Source organism: Falco biarmicus, chromosome 9 (assembly GCF_023638135.1).
Source record: "Falco biarmicus isolate bFalBia1 chromosome 9, bFalBia1.pri, whole genome shotgun sequence".
In the NCBI taxonomy this organism is placed as follows: domain Eukaryota; kingdom Metazoa; phylum Chordata; class Aves; order Falconiformes; family Falconidae; genus Falco; species Falco biarmicus.
In genome coordinates this window covers 25,457,609-25,478,990 of record NC_079296.1, presented here as the reverse complement: position 1 = coordinate 25,478,990, position 21,382 = coordinate 25,457,609, and the positions used below count along the sequence as shown (strand labels likewise).

Below are 21,382 nucleotides of genomic sequence, written 5' to 3'. Positions count from 1 at the left end.
CTCGCTCCTTGAACGTAACAGTCTTCAAGACTGAGCTTCCACTCTTCATAAATTGGAATCTGCAATTTTCTTTGCCTCCTTAAACCAGATCCATGACTACAAAAGTAACAGCAATGTTTACCAGGAAGGTACTGATTGGTACCTGCAGTCGTTTCCTCTGGGAACCATAGCATCAAAGCAAAATACTTTTTTATTGTCTCATGTGTTTTGAAACAATCTCCCTGTTTGGGTGGGGGGCTGTCCAATTTCAAATAATTGTCTTGCCTTCTTGTTTCCTAGTAGCTTAGCTGCACATCCCTAATAACAAACATACAGCATTTAGAAGATGCAGGCAATTCCAAATGCCATCACAAAAGCGTGTTCATCTCACTGCTATAACCCTTTTGAGCTGCTGTGTCTGCAACTATTTCAGCAGCTTTATTTTTGTACCAGAGCATAAATAATGATCTAGCTGGTAGGATTTCCTCTCCTTGGTATAGACAAAAAGCACCTATTTCAGCAGGAATCAGGAGCCTCCATATATCATGCCAAGCCATTCATGCAAGCCAGCAATGGCAGTGAGAAAGAAGGCAGATGACATTTCACTTGTTACATTATTGCAACTTCTAGATGTTCCAGCTTGCAACTGGTTGTTGCACCAACTGTGACAGATATGCTTCCTAAGAAGGGCTTAGCAACAAAACAAGCAAGACTGAAGGATTAGGAGGCCAGACTCCTCCTCATCAGTGTAACAGCTGAAAATGGAGTCCCAGAGAGATTGACCTGATCATGACTACCCAGGGAATCTACTAGCACACAGCTCTGAAACAGTTTTCCCAATTGATAAATAAAAGCAGACAACGAACTCCTGAAGCACAGATGAATGAGAACCCTTGCAATTGTATTCTAATTAGACAGAAGAATGTTAATCTATTTTAAATGCACACAAGGGGTCTTCAAGCTTTTGAAAACTTCCTGTGCCACCCTTCCTCATCTCTTTGGGTTTAAACTTTTGTTTAGTTTTTTGTGAGTTTTGTTTTTGGGTTTTTGTGTTTTGTTTGTTTGGGTTTGGGGTTTTTTTGCTCTTATATTAACTATTTAAGGGGAAGCACTCTCAAAGCTACCTGATAAATGAGATATTTGTATTCATTTTTATTTCTTTATGATAAAAAAGGGTATGGTTCTTGTAGGGCCTGTGTGAGCCTACGAGATCCTGGTAAGAATTTTTTCATTTGTTTTTAAGGCAAGTGCTTTTCAGCCTTTCAAAAGAGTCCTGGAGTATAAGGAAAACCACATGTGATGTTTGGTTTTGTTAAAAATAAAAAAATAGGAAAAAAAAGGTCAGAAAGGTGCATTAGCTAAAATATGAGCTTGTTCGAGGCCACACTTGAATTAGATATCCTTATCCTAATTGATCATAATAATAAATAATAATAGCAATAAACAATCAAAAAAATGTCAAAACCAGGTTTTACACAGCATGTAATTTATCTATTTATTTTTTAAGCCAGGAAAGGGTCCAATTACTCTCTTTTGCAATTATTATTTTGTCACCAGTTCTGGCTGTACGGATTTCGGCACAGAGAGGACCTAAGATTCTCTTAAAATGAGCAGTGTGTATTCTGTAGACAGGTAAGAAACGAGGGAGGGACACAGCAGCAGCAACACAGGCATTTCAGTTCTCCATCAGAGAAAAAGTACAAAGGGGGAACTGCTTTTTAAGTCACTTTTAAACAGATGGTAAGTGAGCAGGTACTGAGCACTGTGCAACGCTCCGACAAAATGCCTGCTCTGTGACTCACCAAGCAGAGTCTGTTGAACTGAGAGATGCAAGAAGTTACAAGCAGGAAACAGTCTAAGAAGTTCGGTTTTACGCAGGTGGAGTCAGCCTGCCTGAAAGAGAGGGCAGGCTGGGGAGGGGCACCCTGGCAGGTAGCCTGAAAGCTCAAACCAGGAACTGCTGGAACAAAGAGTGGAGTTGGATGTGAAAGGACAGCAGGAAGCCAGGCTCACCGAAAGGTCGGCTGATCTCACACTAAGGCCTTAATTCCACTACTCTGCAGTTTCTTTTTATTTCTGTTCCTCCATTTTCTGCCCCAATCAAACATTTCTAGCAAGTTTACATTTGAACTAATGCTGAGAGCAGTGTGGGAAACCCTTGCCCATAGAATTGGTTTTGCCTTTGTCATTTTGATTCTATCTTCCTCTGTTCTCCTGAAGTCATAACTACATTTGCATACTAGTGCAATAAAAGAATAATAGCTGACGTTCAATTTGCATTTCAACACTTCATTACATCATCAATCACATCTCCGCCTCTTAACTCAGGTACTTGTTTAGCCTGTGCTACTTCAAGTGCCAGAGAAACTTGTGTTTTGAAATATTTACTGTCCATTATTTAGCATAATGGCAGGGTAATAACAAGCATCCAAAAGTTAGACTTAAAAAAAAAAAATCTAGAAAATATCCACTCTAAGAAACTTACAGGGACATTTCTATAGAGCACAGAGTCAACTCCAAGCAGCTGCACCAAGTGCCGGGTATGCTACATGCAGTAGCAGTTAATGGGACTCTGCAGCAGTATGATGCAACTGCAGGTGTTGTGGAAGCTGGGACCTGGTTAAGCTATCAGCTGTACCTTCACAATACTCCTATGAGTCAGGGGGATGTTGCCGACTCGATTTTCTAAGTGAGGGAATTGGGTAATAAGAGGTGCTCTGTGACTTACCTCCATCAGACAGAAACCCATGTCAGAGAAAGATACTGGACATGAGTCCATCAAGTGTTTTGACAGGATCTATGCATTTGGCTCACCCTTCCTACTGTGAGATGACCTCCCTCACCTTTTGAAACTTGCCACATCACCACTACTTCACTCTGCTTTTTCACCAGAAGAAAAAAATCAGCTGAACAGAATGACAATCAGATGTTGCCATGTTAATAAAATAGTGTGAATACTGGAAAAAGTAATAGGGAAGAGATAACTCCCAGCTGGTGTTGGCAAGGACTGGTACTACAATGCTTGAGTTAGATTTGCTAAGACTCTTACGCATCTAAATATAAACAAGCTCCTAACTGCTATTAAAAGCTGGCTCAAGATACGACAAAACATACAAGTCAAAACGGATTTCTAATGTTCAAAAAAAATGAAGAAGTGACTTCTATTTGCAGGCACCGTTAAATCTGTTTATATCTGAACAAAGGAATTGCATGCATATATATATATATATCTCTCTCAGAGGAAGATGGAGTCCAGTGGCAAAGCAATACCCAAAATCAAGAGTTGCTAGATAACCCCAAGTGAATCAGTTACTCTGTTTTAACTGTTTGCTTCTCTGCTTTTGAAGTGGACATAAACCCATAGCTTCTGTAAGTTTGCTAAATAACCTTAACTGCAGAGATAAGAGCACAGTAGTTTCAAGAACAGACAATGATCAAATAAGGCAACCTTTAAGCTCTAATGGTAACTAAAGTTAGAAGACCAGTAAGTGCAAGAAGAAAGAAAGAAACTTTTCTTACCTCCACAACTATAAAAGGCATCTCGCTCTCTCATTTGAACCACTATCCCGACAACATCCACCTGTCTTATTGGATGTCCGTTATAAAAGAATATACCTAGACAAAGAACATTCTTGGTAAGCATAACTATTTTTTCAACATCTTACTTTACATAGTCACATACAGTAAATATGTAAGAAAGTATGGTTTTTACTGATATCTTAAACTTGACAATGCCTGGATCAGTGACAACTGGTAGGTAACACCAGAAGGAAGAACTACCAACTCTACTTAGGATACCAGAAGCTTGCTTTTGTAGAGTGTCAGAACTTTATTAACCTCTTGTTTTCTTGCACATTTGCATCTGAAAAACAGTTTGCTGCAGTCATTAGGGGTTTTCTAGGGTTGTTTTGTTTTGTTGTTTCATTTTGATTTGGTTTTGGTGGGGGTTTTTTTGTTTATTTGTTTTTTCCCCATCTTCATCAGGCTTCAGAATAAATAATAGAACACAACAGAAGTAGTTTGAGCTTCTCACAATGCAGCTATCCTGATTAAGGCAAAGCAGTCAAAAGGAAAACTAACATAATTCTGTCTTTCATTTCTAAAAGAACAGGAGCCACAGGAAGCAGGGGAGAGAAACATCCCTCAGATAGCAGAGTACACTATGCAGTCATTATGGACAGCATCTTGAACTTCAGTTTCTGAAATAACGTGTTCGAAAACCATCCCTTCAAAACTATCTCTGTGCATCTATAAATACGACTTTAATAAGAATAACACATAAAAACATGTCCAGGAAACAGGGAAAAATCAGAGCCCAGTGGACTTTGACAGCACTGAGGTTGCCACATGCTGCAATTCCTTTTAGGAGAGTAACAAATGTTAACAAACACCAATGTAAGAATGATAAACTGAAGCTTCACAGTCCACTAGCAGGGTAATAAGGCAACAAGCTCCAGACATATCCTGGGCTAGCTAATTTTCAGTCAATGTGTTTTCTTCAGTTTTCAAATACTGCTACTTTACTGAAACATGCCATCTGGGATGTTCAATAATTGTCTTCTAAAAACTAGGTAACTCAAGAGACTCGGAAAGGAACATTTGCCTCCATAGACTGTGACAAGTTTTATTCTTACAAAAGGAAAGAGAAACACTGCAGCAAGGGAGTCAGAAAAATGTTCTGTATTAAAAGAAAAAAAAAATCAAAACCTAAATCCAAGAATAACTTGTCCTACATAGCTGCTAGCCTTCAATGAGCTTGGAATTAACTTTCTTCACATAAGACAGACAAAACCCCAAAACTTTCAGAAGAAATCACAAGTGATCAACCAAGCAGCTAATAAACAGTAATTTTGTTCATAAAAAAATCCACTGCAATGTTTTGAGGATGCATCTATCACTGTCATCTTAGAGCTGGCTATAATAATCGTGCAGTCACTGCTCAGGTCTGGTGTAGAGAATGGTTAGCAGGTCTGTCCACCTTTCTCTCATTCCATTTACCAGGACACCAGTAAACACTGCTATAGAAACCCTCAATGGAGATGTTCCCAGTGTATATAATTATTCACTAAGCCTTACAAAACCTCTATAAAAGAAGGTCTGGGTCAGTTTCAGGGTAAGTCAGTGGAGCAGAGACTCCAAGCTCCTGACTGTGCAAACAAGCAACATGTTATTATGTTCATCTCCCAGTTAGTAAACCGAGTTTTGGCAAGTGACAGAGACCAGATAAATCCAGTTCTCTCCATCCCCATAAATTCACATGGGACTCCACCCTTACTCTCTGAGAAACTACCTGAACTAATTTGAAAGATGAAATCATATTTACATTAGTAGTTGTTGAACTTGACGATTTCAAGGTGTAAATTGTTTCTCCTGCTAGCTTGCTTATTCAAATTACGTTCATATTGGTAGCAATACAAATACACTAAATATTTGAAGCTATGTGCAAGCACATTCAGTCAATGGTTACTCCCAGTAACCCAGCAAATGACACTTACATTAATATGCTTGTTACCACAACAGGAAGCCACAGCAGCAGTATAGGGGGCTATAGATATAAAGCTCTCTAGGGCAAGTTCTGGTCATATCTTTACCAGCATTACAGAGCACCGAGCTGTTTGCCACGGCTTTAATTATTATTACCTTCTTTCAGGCTATTTGTAGCTTCCTTCATTTGGTGATAAGCTGTTACAATGCAGTGGTGCATGATTAACTCTGAGAAAAGCTCATTTCCATGATATGATTATGTGTTACAACCAAGTTTGCGAGCTTGACACCCACTCTCATTTCAAGGTCTCTAAGACAACACAATTGCTGTTTTTATCTGGGAGGTTTTCCAGTCTTCTTGTCAACATTTATAGCAGTGGAGTAATTGGCCAGGTTTATTGCTTTCCTCTGTGATGTTTTAAGGGATTAGTCATTGTGGCATCAAATTCTAACGCATAAAAATGGAAAGAAAAAACTTACTAGGTCATTCAGTCCATTTCCTTAGGGCCAATGCAAGACCGTTGTGTACAGTAAATTCCTGGCAATCTGTACAGTCAGGATACAAACAATCCCAGTAAAGGGCATCCCACCTTTTTCCTGGGAAGGCTGCACTACTGTTTAGCAAATCTCACTCTAAGGATGTTTTTCCTGACATTCAGTCTGTGTTTCTTTCCATTCCTCCTAGTTACAACCCTTTTGTTTTGCACTCATTCATTCTTAATTACCGTTACTTAATGACTGATTTATAGCCAATCATATACTTAGCTTCAGCTGGTTTTCAACAAATCCATTAAAGGCAGGAAATACTGACAGCAAACACCTACCTTCTTCCTTCCCCAAAAGATACTTTTTAAGTGTTTCTGTTGTGCTACCATTTGTTGCCAGTAAATAAGATATGCTGAAAAATGTCTGGTTTGGTATATATACAGCACCAGGAGAATGAACAAAATTCAGGATGTTTGTTCTATGAAATTTCATTTTATTCTTTAAAGTCTGGTTTAGAAAATTATACGGGATTGTAAGCAAGCCTAGCTGTGCAGAACACCAGATGCACAGGAAGCAGAGAAAACTCACATGCACCAACTTTAAAGGCTGGTATCTTGACATGACAGATCTTGACGCTTCCTTACAATCAACTTAGGCAAAGAAAAAAAAAAAAAGCAACAACAAAACTGGAAGTTCCTGACACAGAAGACAACACACTGAAGGAAATGAATAGAAAGGGAAGTGAAAAGGGAAATTAAGGTAATTTAGAGGCAAGAAAAAAAGAGAGCGGGATGGTGCTTTCTAGGACTCTTCCTGCTCTTGTGAGATGCTTGTTGATGTTTATAAGTTTAATTCTTTTTAATACATTTTTGCATCCAAACTACAACCCTATTCTGCTGACATAGAAGTGCTTTGTATTTTGTTTGAAAACAATTAAAATGTCTCCAATTTAAGCAGGAACATTTTTTACCAGATGCATTTGCTATACCAGTACTTCTATAAGACTTCACACTTTAAAAAGACCTCTAAGTACTACTCACTCTAGTGCAAGCATCAACAACAGACTCTAGCCTAATTCTTGCAATGGATTTAAGACAAAAATTTCCCATCATGTTAAATAACAAACAAGTATATATACTGGGCTTTGCAGTTTGTGAAGTCTCTATGTACATAAAAATGATTATGATTAGAGCAAAAAAACCACCAGTCCTTCATTTCTGCAAGAATAGCGCTTTGGTTAGCCTTGCTGTTAAAGAAAAATAAGTGAATAACGAAACCTACAAGGCAGAACATATTCAAAGAGCCAAACAGATGTACTTTGTCTCTGTGGAGGAAAAAGAAGAAAACACTCAAATAAAACACCAAAACCAAACCGAAACCACATACTCTGCTTAGGGTTTACTTCTTTTCCTCATTAATTCTAAATTTTTTGGGTTCCTCCCTGATAATGTTGCACCTTATCAAGCTTCAATTTGGAGAAGTGAATGCTTCTACAGCAGAAAACATACTGCGGTCTATTTGAAGTCTTTTTAGTGAAAACAGAAATTCAAGGTCAGACCCGTGTTCCTTTAGACAGACACATGGTTGATATTGGCTGAAGACCAGCAGGAAACAGACTGCAAAGTATACAGTTTCCAACAATGGTTAGGAAATAAAAGGTGTAGTATAAGATTCAGCACAGATGCCAGAATTTACAATATGGTTGTTCAAATGTATGAAGAATGTCATACATTTATCATATCTAGAAATCAAGCAGACAAAACCTGTATCTGTTTTACAATATATTAATATCCATAGGAAGAAGCAAAACACATACACCAAACATCATCAACTGTCAAAATTTTGCAAAAAGGCATAAAATCCTTCTCAGATGTTGTAGAGACTGTAGAAAGATATAACACACATGTCCAGAAAGGACCAGCATTTTTAGAATTAACTTTATCAGAATATAACAAGTACTACCATGCAGAGGGAACACATTACGGTAATGTAAAAGAGGTTCTGTATCATATATATGAGAGGAAAAAAGACATCAGGAGACACACATTTTATTTTTCACATGTACTTCAAGTGCAACCTGATGTTCTTAGAACTGTTAAAGATACTAATGTCACTTAGCTTAGGGGCATGGAAAATTACTGGGTTTTGTGAAGCATCCTGTAATCCCTTGATAAAAAGCACAACATAAATCTATTATAATTCTGTGTGCATCGTAATCAGCACATATAAGTACATACCTGGCACTTGTTTAGATTCTCTCATTTCTTTTATATCTTTAATATAGAGTCTTGCAAATGCAGAAAATACAGGATCCATCCCCCAGTGCAGAGAAGGTGTCTCTTCTTCATACTTCCTGATTTCAGACTGCATTCAAAACCCACACTCAAAACCTGAACACAGAAGAACCTGTAAGAGTTGTTCACATGTTCCAACCGAATGAAAAAATAGCTTGTGATTTCATACACAATAACCAGCAGAGCTGATGAAGACACAAAGGAACTTATCTAATAATACAATGTTATCCTTGTGTCACTACATGAAATATTCAAAGTATCAATACTGATGATTTACTCTTAAGTACTGAGACAGGACAGCAACAGCATTTTGCCCAGCTCCTTCAAATGTAATAGAATTTCAGGGATTTCTCCTCTGTGGAGCCATAAATAGAGAACCAAATAAACACTTCTTTAGAAGAGCAGGATTGCGGGATAATAATTGGTTACTTTCTGTTCAGTTACTTTTCTCCCCTCTCATTCTCTTTTCCTTCCATAAAATAATTCTCCTCACTGTTCATCCTGTGCTTTATTGCAGTGGTGTGGGAGGCTTATTTTATACAAGACAAAGCCAGTCAGCCCTTCTTGTTTTGGGCATACCTTCTCCAGTAACTTTGTAATTATTACTTTCCCCTTTTACTGCTTCAGATTTCCCTGTTTAATGTCTGCTATCTTCTGCCATTACCACGGCCAATTCTTTGCTTATCACAGAGCTAATGTCAAAAACCCCAACACTCAATTCAGGAAGGAACTTTGTAGAGATTTGGAAGCTGAATATACTTATTAGCTTCTCCTGTATGGATAGCTAAATTGTTTAAAGCTCTGCAGGTCACCCTTGAAGGGGTGTCAGCCACTTAGAGCTGCAGGGCAAAGCGGACTGATATTGAATAGTGTGTAATAGGGCTGAGATTTGGCAGCTACAGTCTCCTGAGAGGGAGCAGCTCCCTGCTACAGGTTGCCAGTGATCTCTGTAGTCCTCAGGAGACACTTCCAGCTACGGATGTGGAGGCAGCACACCTTGAATATCACGAGAGCATCTTGCTTCTTCAAGAAACAACAGAGCTCGCATTTTGCATGATTTCTGTTTTCACACTTAATGTTTAATTTGAGGCAGGAAAAGAGTGTAGCACTACATGCTACAGCATTGCTGACATCTAAACTGGGAAAAGAACTGCAGATGACAACTATATTAATTTCCAATTTTTAAAAATTATTTTTTTAAAAAACAACACATGGTTAGTGATATTTCAACCTTCCTTAGACTGGTCATTTGTTTTGTGAGATGTTGAAAATACTTGATTTAGTCAGTTCCACCCATCACTTCACCTTCAAGTAACAAACTATTTAGTTTTCTTTACACCCCAATTTATGTCTGTCTCCCCACTACAGGCAGCTTTTCCCAATATATCCCTTTTGCACAGGCAATGTCTACTCAAATGTCTCACCATCCGTTTCTCACTCAAGCCTCCCCATGAAGCATGCTTTTTCTGCTGCTGAACTGCAGGCATCGCTCAGCAGAAATTTATAAACTAAGCTGTTAACTGTACGATCTTAATAATATAAAGCTGCTATTCCTCCATATGGCAGTTCTCCAGTGCTTGCTATAGTCTATGTCAAATTTAGACCATAAACTTTCCCAAGCACACACATAGCTTGAACCTGTATTTTACTTAGCATGATGATTTTCATAACAATATTAGTCTTCCTCATCCCTCTTTTTGTTTGCAGTGTCTAGTACAAAGTTGAAAAATACATTTAGCCCAACAAAAGGTCATGTCGAATGAGAATCTACACATCAATTGATAAACATACACACTATACTCAATCAAGGTTAACAGATAATTGGGTGGAAAAAAGAAAACCACTGCTGGTCAGTGTCATCCTGCCTCCCATCCACAAACAGGAACTTTCAAGATATAGTTTTGTCCTTAATGGTGCTGCAGTCCCCAACTATTCACTTTTAGTGGCACTTTTCCCCTGACAAGAAACATGGATACAGGCAGAGCCTTGTTTGCCAAGATCATCTTTTATACAAAGTAATATTCCGTTCTGCACCACGCCTCCCAACTGAACTCCTCATGGTTACAGATTCTGTCACAGCTCCGCACAGTCTTTTCTCTTAGACAGATGGCAGACTGAGATAACAAGCCAAAAAGAGAGAACTGGGTAACAAGCATGTAACTTCTTGTACTGTGTGTAAAAAGCCACTCATTGGAGTAAAAAGCAGAAGTCACCCCTGCACCTGTGTACATCTGAGGGGAAATCAATGAAGCAGTGTCACTGGAGATTAAAAATACCTGCATTTTGGTGTGTAAACAGCTATCAAGCCTGAAATGCCCAACTGTTAACAGATCGATAGCCAGAAGTCCAAACAACACCTCTAGCCTCAATGAAACATCTCCCCAAATCTTTTACTGCTTCCCTGTCCTGAAGGGAGAAGGATTTCTGCAGCAAAACCTCTTTTTCTCTCTAAGTAACTACTGGAAGTCAAATATCAAATTCTGGAGCTTCTTCTAGCTCCCAGGTCTTGACAAAAAGTAAATCACACTCCCAGTGCTATGAAGGCATCACAAGATTTCCCCAAGTCCACAGGACAAATCTGAAGTCATGACTTACAGACACTCCATCCACACCAGGCTGGAACAGTGAAACCGTACTGCAGCCACCCACTGACTTTCGACACTGTCTGACAGGCATACGAAGAGCATTCTGCAGCGCAGCCTCCCCTTCCCGCTTCATGGTCCCAAGAGCCCTCCCAACCCCTGCCACTACCCAAAACCAAGCCCATCTTCTCTTCTTCCCTCCTAAGTAGCCAGTCGGTAGCCACATTTGAACAATGACCTGTTTAAAGCCAAAAGCTTGTGGCCTACTGGGAGGAAAAGATATTTACTGCTTCCTGGACTGCTTGCCTCCACACACTCCTATTACCAGTTTAGTTTTCTCATGGTGTTAATAGCAGTGGTCTTTGTGCTCCTATAGCAAAGGAAGATATTAAGTCAGAGAAGCAACCCTTTCCAAAGTACCTATTTTTCAGTTAGTTTCCAAGCTTGTTTCAGGCAGATTGATAGTATTAGAAAACACAATTCTTACAAGGCAGATAAAATTCTTCCAATCAATTTTTCTTTTGCTATATAATAGTATTTTCCCATAACATTTTCTTAAATTGGCACAGGAAGCCTCTACATCCCAGGCACAATATCCCAGGGGTTAATTAATTAGTGAGTCATCCTGGCAAAAGTGGAACTTGCCATTATGCCAGAAGTGTTTCCAGCTCTTAACTGGAACCATTGGTGATATGCTATCTGCAAGGAAGATAACAGCTACCCTGTACAATGAAGATCCAAGGGGCAAATAGCAGGCATTGTGGGGATGCACAGCATTATCATCAGTGAGAACACAGATAGCTAACGAGACAATTCTTAACAGATATTATACGTACAAATGTTTAAGGATTAAACTAGCTTTTGCTAAAAGACAGTGATAAGGCTTAGCAATACAAACAATACAGAGTCCTAGCAAAAGGTCATCCCTTTCTGCAACTTATTTTAAATGCAGCGTAATGACCTTACATTTGCTGTAGTGCAAGGAATTCAATCCTGCCGCAGGAGAGAAAAAAGGCAAGAGAAGCATCTGGTCCATAAGTTTATAAGATATCTGTATTCTATTTTGACCTCTGTATAAAATAACTCCAAAGAATGGTTATAAAGGCAAAAATAAAATTAAGTTCTGCTATGTGGACCACTTCTTGGGAAAACAACTCTGTTTCAAAGGCAAAAATCTAAAGTTTACAGAGTAGTTATCTAAGTACAAATAAACAAAAAGCATCAATTTATTAACCTGTTAAAATAAGGTTGTCTCTTTCACCTACAGCTATCAATGACAGCTTTCCTGACTGTACTGAGAATTAAACCAAGTCCATAAGCCTCAGAGTTATCTTGTGAGCTCAGCAAGGTATTATCCTAAAAGGGAAAGAAGGGAAACCAAGGAAAATTGGCAGCCTTCCCAACACTGCCACCACCCAAAACCAAGCCCATTTTCTTTCTTCCCTCCCAAGCAATCTACCTGGTAGCCTTGTTAGAATAGTTCCCCATTTAACACCCAATCTGGCCAATAAACTTCTTGACTCCTCTTCCTGTGTTCACCTTGTATCTTTTTAAAAAATGGTAAATGATTAAGAATTGGTGGTCTTCCAATCCCAGTGAAAGGAAAACTCTGAAGAAGAGTATCTGTTTTAACGTTTCCTGTAATCTTTTCTCCAACTGTGATTAACAACCACAGCTCTTGGAGAAAATTCTTAGTTCAAGATGAATCGTTTGGAGCCATTGAAAATGTATCTTGCCAGCAGTTGTCTGCAACTACTAGCAGACCACTGTAAAGATTCTCAAGTCAGCTGTGAAGCAGAAGCAGAGAATATTTACCCACCAATATAGGCAGCTTAAACATCCTACCAGGCATTCACTCTTCTATAGTAGTGCTGATGATTTAACAGCTGAGGAGCTGCTTCCTGTGTAAGACCTGCCAACCCAGTGCATTAAAACAATGTAAAGTCACCATTGGTTTACTTGAATAAATCAGGCTACAAACTGTGGCTGTTAAAGAACTGCTTCATGGGTCAGCCATCCCTGCCACAGAGAAAGCAACTTGTGGAAAGAGGAGCAGAGTCAACAGCTGGATTTTGTAACAAACTCTCTCATCTGAATTGAACTCATATGTGTTTCAGTCAACACCCTTACGTGAAAAATGACTGTTATTCAATTCTTCATGATCAGCAGAAGCAATTCCAGCCTGATAAAGCTAAAAACATTTCTTTAATTAAATATGGTGGTTTTAATTACCCAAGGCCACATAAAACATTTTAAATTAAAAACAAACAAACCCAGTATCTTATTATACAAGTAGATCTTAGTGAGCTTGAAAGTAAAGCCTTTGGTTACAAACAACATGGAATAGATTCTAAAAACAAAACTCACCCATGGACTTTTTACAAATACATAATTAAAAGAAAGTTTTCAACAACAGTGACAATACCAAAATACATCACTGAGACCAAAATACATTGCTGAAGGAGAAAAAAGGCTCCTGAAAAGATGATACCAACTTTACAGCTGTTTGAAAACTATCAAACCCTAAGATAATGTCAGTTTGGATACACTTCCTACCTGATGATTCTATTAAAAATCAAGGTAGGGTATGCACTTTTAGTCTTTCATAATAAACTACCTTCTGCTGCTGCTCATGCAAAGTCCTGTAAGTTCAGATGCTACATGCTGCAACAAGCATCAGTAAGGGCACTGCATGTCTTGTAGGTCTTACATACAAGGCAACTACAATTCCAATTTAAAATAATTGTTTTGAAATAAAGAGAACTAGAACTCCTCTGTACTTCCAGAAGTTTAGCAGTTCCTGAGATGTGACTTGTACAAGTGTTAACATTTTTCTAACCTCCTGAGATAACACATTTACCAAAAAGAATTACAGAATTTTTCTTAAAGATACTGCTTGAAATTTTAAACATCATATGTCTTTTAGACATAGATATTAGATTATATTACAGTACACTTCCCCCGGCAAGGGAAGATGGTGCAAGACAAAAGACCCATCGTCACAAACTTTAGTCAGTAGGGAATCTATCATCAACATCAAATGGTATTGCCCACAATGCCTATAATAATCAGGATATAGATAGGAGGAAAAAAAAAGTGCCTTGTTTTTTCAAGAAACTGACACCACTACTGTGTAATAGTCTTCCAGTGAAGTTGATGTCTCCATGTCATAACTTGTAATGTATTTCCCTCTCTGTTTTTTCCTTTCCAGAGCACTGCCTAGAAATCCTCCTGGACAGGTGCATGTGGCTGCAGGAGACCAGACAGACAGGCTTCTCCAACATAAACAGTCTTGGGAGGAAGGGGGACAAAGCTTGCAGCTCTAGGGTGCCTTCTTTGGCATCACAATTTGGTTTATATGCAAGTTAAATTTGTAACTATGTTTTGGCACCCAATTTTCCAAAAGCATGATTCTGGAAAACCTAGAAGGAAGTGTGCAATGAAATAAACAGTAGAAGTAGCTACTTCTGATCCTTGTCCCATGTATTAGTCACAAGATATTTTCCTATGTATCAAGAAATCAGCAAACCACTCAACAGACCAGTAAACTAGCTCTATATGTTTGTCACAGACAGATGTAAGCTCACCGTAAGTAAGGTAGCAGTAGTCACTCTGATATTCAGAAAGCTTCACTTGCTATATATATTTTAAAGCTATTGGATAATCAGGCTGAAGCACATTCTTCAACTAATTCTCTAATCTGTCTCGAGTGAGGGCAGGAGGAAGTCTATGAAGATGATTAATTCTCTCTGAAAGCTCTTAATCACCCACAGTGTCACCAGAAAGAGCTGAGCTGCTGAAAGGACATTCTTTCACTGGTAAAGAAGGTTCTCAGTTATTAGTGTGAAATAAAAACAAACAAAACTAAACCTAAATTATTTCTTATAAGTAAGTTTGCTGCTTGGAAAAACAGCAGTATGGATTCTTTAGTAGCAAACAGGTTCTTGGCAAAGGACTCTTTTTTTTGTTGTTATAGATACATGTAATTTACTGATCCAACATAATGGAGTATTAACTCATTCAAGTCAACTAACAGAGCAGAGAAAATAAAACGCAATTCACCCCAGCTTAAGGCAACACAGCTAGCTTTCCTACTTTGGTATAGCAGTATAAAATAAATTTAGTGCCACTTCTTGAATGAGCATTTTAAATTTTCAGAAATTTGGGTAGAAGTGGCAAGCATTGGTTAAAAGTTTTCTGAAGCTGTTTGGCCTGTGAACTCCACAACAATGCTGACTCAATTTCTAGAGACAAGTTTTCCTGTCCATTTCTCTCCCTCCCCTTCAAATTAGTTTATGCATCTGGTGTAAATTAAAACAGCCTCTGGAATGAGATCAGAATTTATACGAATATTCACAGCACAACACAACACTCCATTACAACCAGAGACTTCAAAATAATTAACCTACCATTTGGTCTAGGTACACAGTTGTAATAAAGTTTTCAAAATATTCCCAGTACACACCAAAACATTAGATTATGACGGACCTGCTTAACGTTCTGAAATCAATTTAAATTTTTCCTTGCTATACAAGTGAACCTTTTAACTACATCAGAACACTGTGAGGCTGTGCTTGAAACACGGTGTCCAAATAGCACTGTTGTTGGTATATACAAAATAACTCAAATCAGAATTTTTTCGAAGCCTCAGATCCAACTAGGACAATCATACATTTTGTGAGCATAACTCATTTTGAGCTCTTTTGGAAGGTTGAGCCCCAACTTACTGTTCTTAGAAAAACACATATAGTTGGCTTGACACTGATCTCCATTTCTAGACTGGCTGCGTTTGTTCCTTGTTTGGTTGGGATTTTTTATGCTTTACACAAAATTATTTATTTCTCCTCCAAATAAAGACTCATCATGCTTCCTGTCTGAAGGCACTTTTGTAGAAAAAGGTTTAGACATTCCAAAAGACAAACCTGTGCAAAATTAAAGGCAGCAGAAAAAAAAGAATTGAGACTATATACATTATTACAGTATCCTTTTTTTTCCTGAAGGAAGTTTGGACTATCATCCCACATAAGAACAAAGCTTTTCTTACGCTTTTCTAATGCTCCTCACAAAGGTCCTCTCAGCCAACATCTAGGAAAAGTATCAAAAGGATGAGGGTTTTTGTATCAAAAATGGTACAAATCACAGCCTGACATTCTCTAAATTTCTTTAATAACTGTGTCTCCTTTCTGAGGACTAGAACTTTTATACTTGAAATCAATCACAGGATTTTGGTCACACCCAGGCTGCTCTGACCTACAAAACCAAGAAGGTGCATAATTTGTTGATTTCTTAAGACAAATTGTTCTGCACAATCTCTTACACTGCATTCTATGAACTTTGAATAATCTGAAGAGCAGTTTCTTCAAAAGCTGGCTCATCATCCCTTATCTTCAGCTACTAAATTCTATTAGGAGTTGTTAAAAATCCAGAGACTTTGTCCTCTATTAACTTTTGGGTTAGCAATTTTTGTAATTCTCTGAGGACGTTCTGAAATAATGAGGATCTTACAGATGCTCCCTCTGAGGTCTGTCCAAAATCTCATCACTGAGAGCTGCTACAGGACTGATACAGAACAGACCAAAACTGTTCAGGAATACCTGTCCTGAGACATGAGAATCTTCTTAATGGCTTGCTTTCTATGGAGTGAAGAAGGCTAGACTTTGCTAATGATGATTTTTGCTCGCCTTTAAAACAGGAAGGCAACAAATGAACATAATACTATTAAGATTCTTGAAAGAAAATACTTCACCAATGACTGTGGCTGCAACTTCTTACATTCCCTACATGAATCACTGTCACAGCTAATATAATGAAGTCACTACTATTTCCAACTTCTTCATATGTAAAAAAAAGCCCAAAAACAAACCAACAGCCTTTTGTAAACAGATTTAAGTGTCTCCTTAGCTGCATCTGAATAGATGCCACTCCCTATCTCATGCTTCTGAAAGCAAGGCACTCCTGTATACTGCATCCAGAAAAATATATTGTAGCTCAGCCAGAAGCCACGGGAATTATTTTTCCTATAGGTAATTTTATTTTCTGCTACAGAAAATTCAGTCCACTTAATGTAATGGGCTTTTCCGTCGTAATCCATAAATATTGTGCGGTATAATCTAATACATAATTTTACAGATTAGATGTTAGATTAAATGTCTTTTCTATCAAAAAAAAATATTCTAGAGTACTCAAGACAAAAAGCGCATCACATCACAATACTCTGTTTTCTTATAAGCAGGTCCTAGTGCCCGAAGTTTGCATATACTATTGTTTAACACACAATAGCTGCTGTTTGCCTTAACAATTAACACATTATTACAGCTCCACACATTGCTGCTGTACCAAGAAGAGATCCTACATAAATCCAAATTCTACCTTACAACACACAGTAAACTATTCTTTTGCCTCAAAAATGAGAATTACACAATTGCTTATAAAAATCTAGGTAAAAAGAGAAGAACATTATACATACAGAAACTGTTTGAAACATGGTTGTAATATAAAAATAAGATCTTTCAATGAAAAACTGCTGTTTTCTCCATAAAATCAGTTTATATTTTAAAGTTTAGCTTTGCATTAATAAACAGTTGGTATCTAACATTCCAAATGTTATTTCCCCTTTTTGCTAGTAGACACGTCTCCAATGTTATCCCACTGCAAAGTCTCTCTTTGGGATATTACTAAAGAGTCAGTAGTTTTCAGTGCTATCTTTTTGTCAGATTGTCCTTTTTTATGTGTGTGCGTGTGTGTCTGTCCGCAAGATGTTCCCTACTTTTCAGTATGGTATATTTTTAATAATAGTTGTAGAAGATATAATAAACTTTCTGCTTATGCTTACCCCATAACCAGGACTGGGTTTGCTGGCTGGTTGGCCAGCCATAATAAAAAACAGATTTAAAAATAACTCATTTTCATATTACAGAACAAGTTATTCAGTCCCAAGATTCCAGAGCTGATCAGACTCATAAGAGACACAATGGCCATTCTGGCAAAAAAGGTTCCTGGCAAACAGAGGAAGAAATTCAGGATTTGCAGCAAGAAAAGCAGCAATACTTGCGGGGGTTTTGTTCAGACATTTTTTGTGCCAGTATTGACTGAATGCAATACTGAGATGCAAAGCTATCTTTATCCCTTAATAAATTTCTAATCCTAGCTGCTATGTGAACTAATGCAAATTTGAAAGCCACAAACAAAAAGAGCAAATCAGCTCATGACTGCTATGCAAGAGGAAAAGGTCTAATTACCATCTGGAGGAAAGACAAACATGGTGAAGCATTTGTAATACATGCTTTCATGTGACTTAACTAAAACTTCTAATAGCCATCAGATGGAGAGGGCTCTGCAAGTTTTAAATACTTTGCCTTGTGTTCATTTACAGCTTTGATCAAATACATTTAACTTTAAATGAAACATAATTTCAGATTATTAAAATTGTTAGAAAGAATACAGCATTATAACAAAGAGTAGTAGTAATTCATTCCTATATTATTTTAAAAGAAATAAATACTCTACATAGACTTATTCATGTGTGGTTCTGTGAAAAATTATTATAGTCATCAAGACATGGAGAGAAAGAGTTTTTTAGACGAACTACCATATTAAAAAAATGCAGCTACACACTAATGCAGCTCAATATTTTAGTATTACCTGAACATTCCTATAAAGGAAGTTTTTCAGTTAAATACAGACCAAAATGTCCAGTCTTCTGGAAAAATTTTATCATGAATGAGGACCTGAAGTTTTTAATTGCATTAGTCAGTTAATCAATAGAGAGAATCAGCCATGTAAGTTTAGTTGTTGTTGACACTCCACTAAATCTGAGGTTTGCTTCTCACTCAAGTATAAAATCACAACTTTCCCCTCCAATCATATATGACTAAGTTTCTAAATATGTCGTGAAGATGGTTTTCTTGAAGGCTAACTGGAAGTGATAGAAAAACATATTTCTTTTTTGTAATAACTTCATTGAAGTTAACAAATTAAAGCTTGAATGCCTTTGACCTGATATGTTTCCAAGAAATACTCTTGTACTATTTGTTGAAATATCTGATCCTTATTCAGGATTCCTGTATTTTTTGATTTTATGACTGCTTTTTCTTCTGGCATTGGATTTCAGATAAAGCCTATTCAATAAAGCATCGTCAGTTTCTTTGGAAGCATTCAGGTAATTTGACAACTTTCATATTTGCTCTGTCATCGTTCCCAGAGGTGTTGCCTGATATCAAGAGAACTGCACTCCAAGAGTTCCACTGGCAATGGTATTTCCATAGGTAGGAAGAACAAACCCCATCACATGTTTCCACGACAACTCACCTCATACAGTTAAATACTGTGTGATAAAGATAAGTATCTACAATAGGAAAGAGTAAACTGCCCTCTGAAGATACCTTTTCCCACCGACTACTGAAAAATCTAAACCAATTTTGACTAAACACAGATTTTTCTGAAGTCAAAATTAGATCAATCTTACTCCTAAACATTTTTACACTCTGTTTTCTTACTGCAAACATTAAGTAATACCCTTATATGCTGAAGCTTCCAAATGCCACATGTTTCTATGGCAATTCTTCGATTAACTGGTCCTACAGTATGCATTAAAAAAAAAAAACAAAACAAAAAAAACCCCACCCCCAAAAAACCCACCTCATGCAATGTATATTTTCCAGGTTATTTATAGCATCCTGAGCATTGATTCTGGCTAATGAAACGTGGGCAAGCTCTTGAACATCTAACCTCTGGTACTATAATTTTTTCCTGTTTGTATTATATATGACTGAACTATTCCTGTTACTCATATCAGAAAGGCTCATAAAATACAGAGCACAAAACCGAGTCTCTTTTTTCCTCCTTTGTTAATATAGCTTTAAATTTGAAATGCAGAACAGAAATACAAGTCTTTAAGCTACAGATCTATCAACTGTACATTTAATAGAAGAACTTTCAAGAGTGCTATATACAATATGGTCTCCCCTCCCAAGGCTTCCAGCAAACGGGTAACATGACTTGATTCTCCTTGGAGGAAAACGTAAAGCCTTTTAGGCTATCCTCCTACACCCTAAAGAAATAAAAGTATCTTTTTTAGCCCCCTTTTGTATTTCCTTTTTTGCCTTGTCATAAACACAGGTTATTAAGTACTACTAGCTCCTCTGTACTTCCCACCACTAATTAGAGCATTAGGTCACAGGAGTCAGGTACAGCACAACAAGTGTAGAGGGGTCACAGAAAAAGAACATAAAGTTAAAAACTTGGCATGTACACAAAGAAGACTGAAATATCAGAGGGAAGAAAAGGAATATCTTTAAGGTCAATATACAAGATTGGAAGAGACTGAAAACACCATGGTTTTTAAAAATCCACTGAATTGAGGTGCTCCTATGAGGAGGCAACACATTTACAACAGTAGGAGGAAAGATAACTGATGATGAATGGGAGAAGGGAGAAAAACGTCAGGTACAGGACAGTCACCAAAATTTTTTCATAAAGCCTGAAGGACTGAGGAAAGTTAGTTAAGCTATGATGGTACAAGGTGAAGTATTAGAATTTAATTCCATAAAATCCTGAACTCCAAGGAAAAAGGAGTCAGATTCAGCGGAAAGCAAGACAGCTTTTGGAAATAACTTCAGATACTGAAGCTGGACACACAAGTTCTTAGCAAAAACCAAGAATGCAAAGAGGACAAAGTTAAAAAGGAAAGTAGGGTGTTAACTAGAAGGATCTAGAATTTACAGTGGTGCTTAGAACTGAAATGAGTCCAATACAGCAGAAAACATAACTTTGGAAACAGAACAGAGTGGGAGTGATGGTTTGTGGAAAACACCACCATATAATTGGAAAATATCAATGAAAACACATACATAAGAAAACAGAAGGGACAGTGCTGAGTGCCAAAGGTGACAGACTAAGATGGATGAAATGAGAATAATACCTCAGATTCAACCACAAACAAGCCACCTGTGACCTTAGAGTGACCTTAGAGAGTTCACTCAACTCAAACGTCAGAAAGAAGATTGGAGGAGATCAGTGAAAGTGTGGGTGGACAGAAATTCAAGACAATATAAAAGTATACCATTAAATATTTTGGAAGAACTGAAGACAGGATGTAGGACTGTAGTGAAAGGGCAATATATGCTGTGAAGAACATGTTTCAAATTAAATTTCTGAAGCAAGTGTTTATTTTCAATGAAGACAAACTGATGCAAAACAGTGTAAATGAAACAGGAGTAGAAGACAGAGGGAATTAGGAACAGCAGCAAGTGTAAGCAACGATGTCAATGGGAAAGGATGGCAATATTAAGCAGCAGAAAGCATAAAGGAGACTTCTAAATCTCAGACAGATAAAAAAGATTGCAGTAAAGAGTTACACCTATTTTTAAGTCAGTATATTTGATGCACGACCAAAATAGTTCTTTAACATCTTTACTCTGACATTTTAAGGAAGTACTGAATTTTCAAAATGCATTGCATTAAATTCCTGAAAGAGAATTTTAATGTACTTATAACTCACTTTTACCTTTTTACCCTCACCATTTAGAAACATTTACAGTTGCTAAAAACTCCTGCTAC

General features: G+C 37.5%; 1 protein-coding gene across 1 annotated transcript in view; it reads right to left on the bottom strand.

Annotated features, from left to right (window-relative positions):
- STN1 (STN1 subunit of CST complex) overlaps window positions 1–21,382 on the bottom strand; it is a 46,023-nt gene that overhangs the window by 21,548 nt on the left and 3,093 nt on the right. The window contains exons 2-3 of the mRNA XM_056351042.1: window positions 8,187–8,339; window positions 3,499–3,594 (exon numbers count right to left, since the gene is read on the bottom strand). Coding sequence (XP_056207017.1) covers window positions 3,499–3,594; window positions 8,187–8,319 — 229 coding nt within the window. The 5' untranslated portion in view covers window positions 8,320–8,339. The remainder of the gene's footprint in view (window positions 1–3,498; window positions 3,595–8,186; window positions 8,340–21,382) is intronic.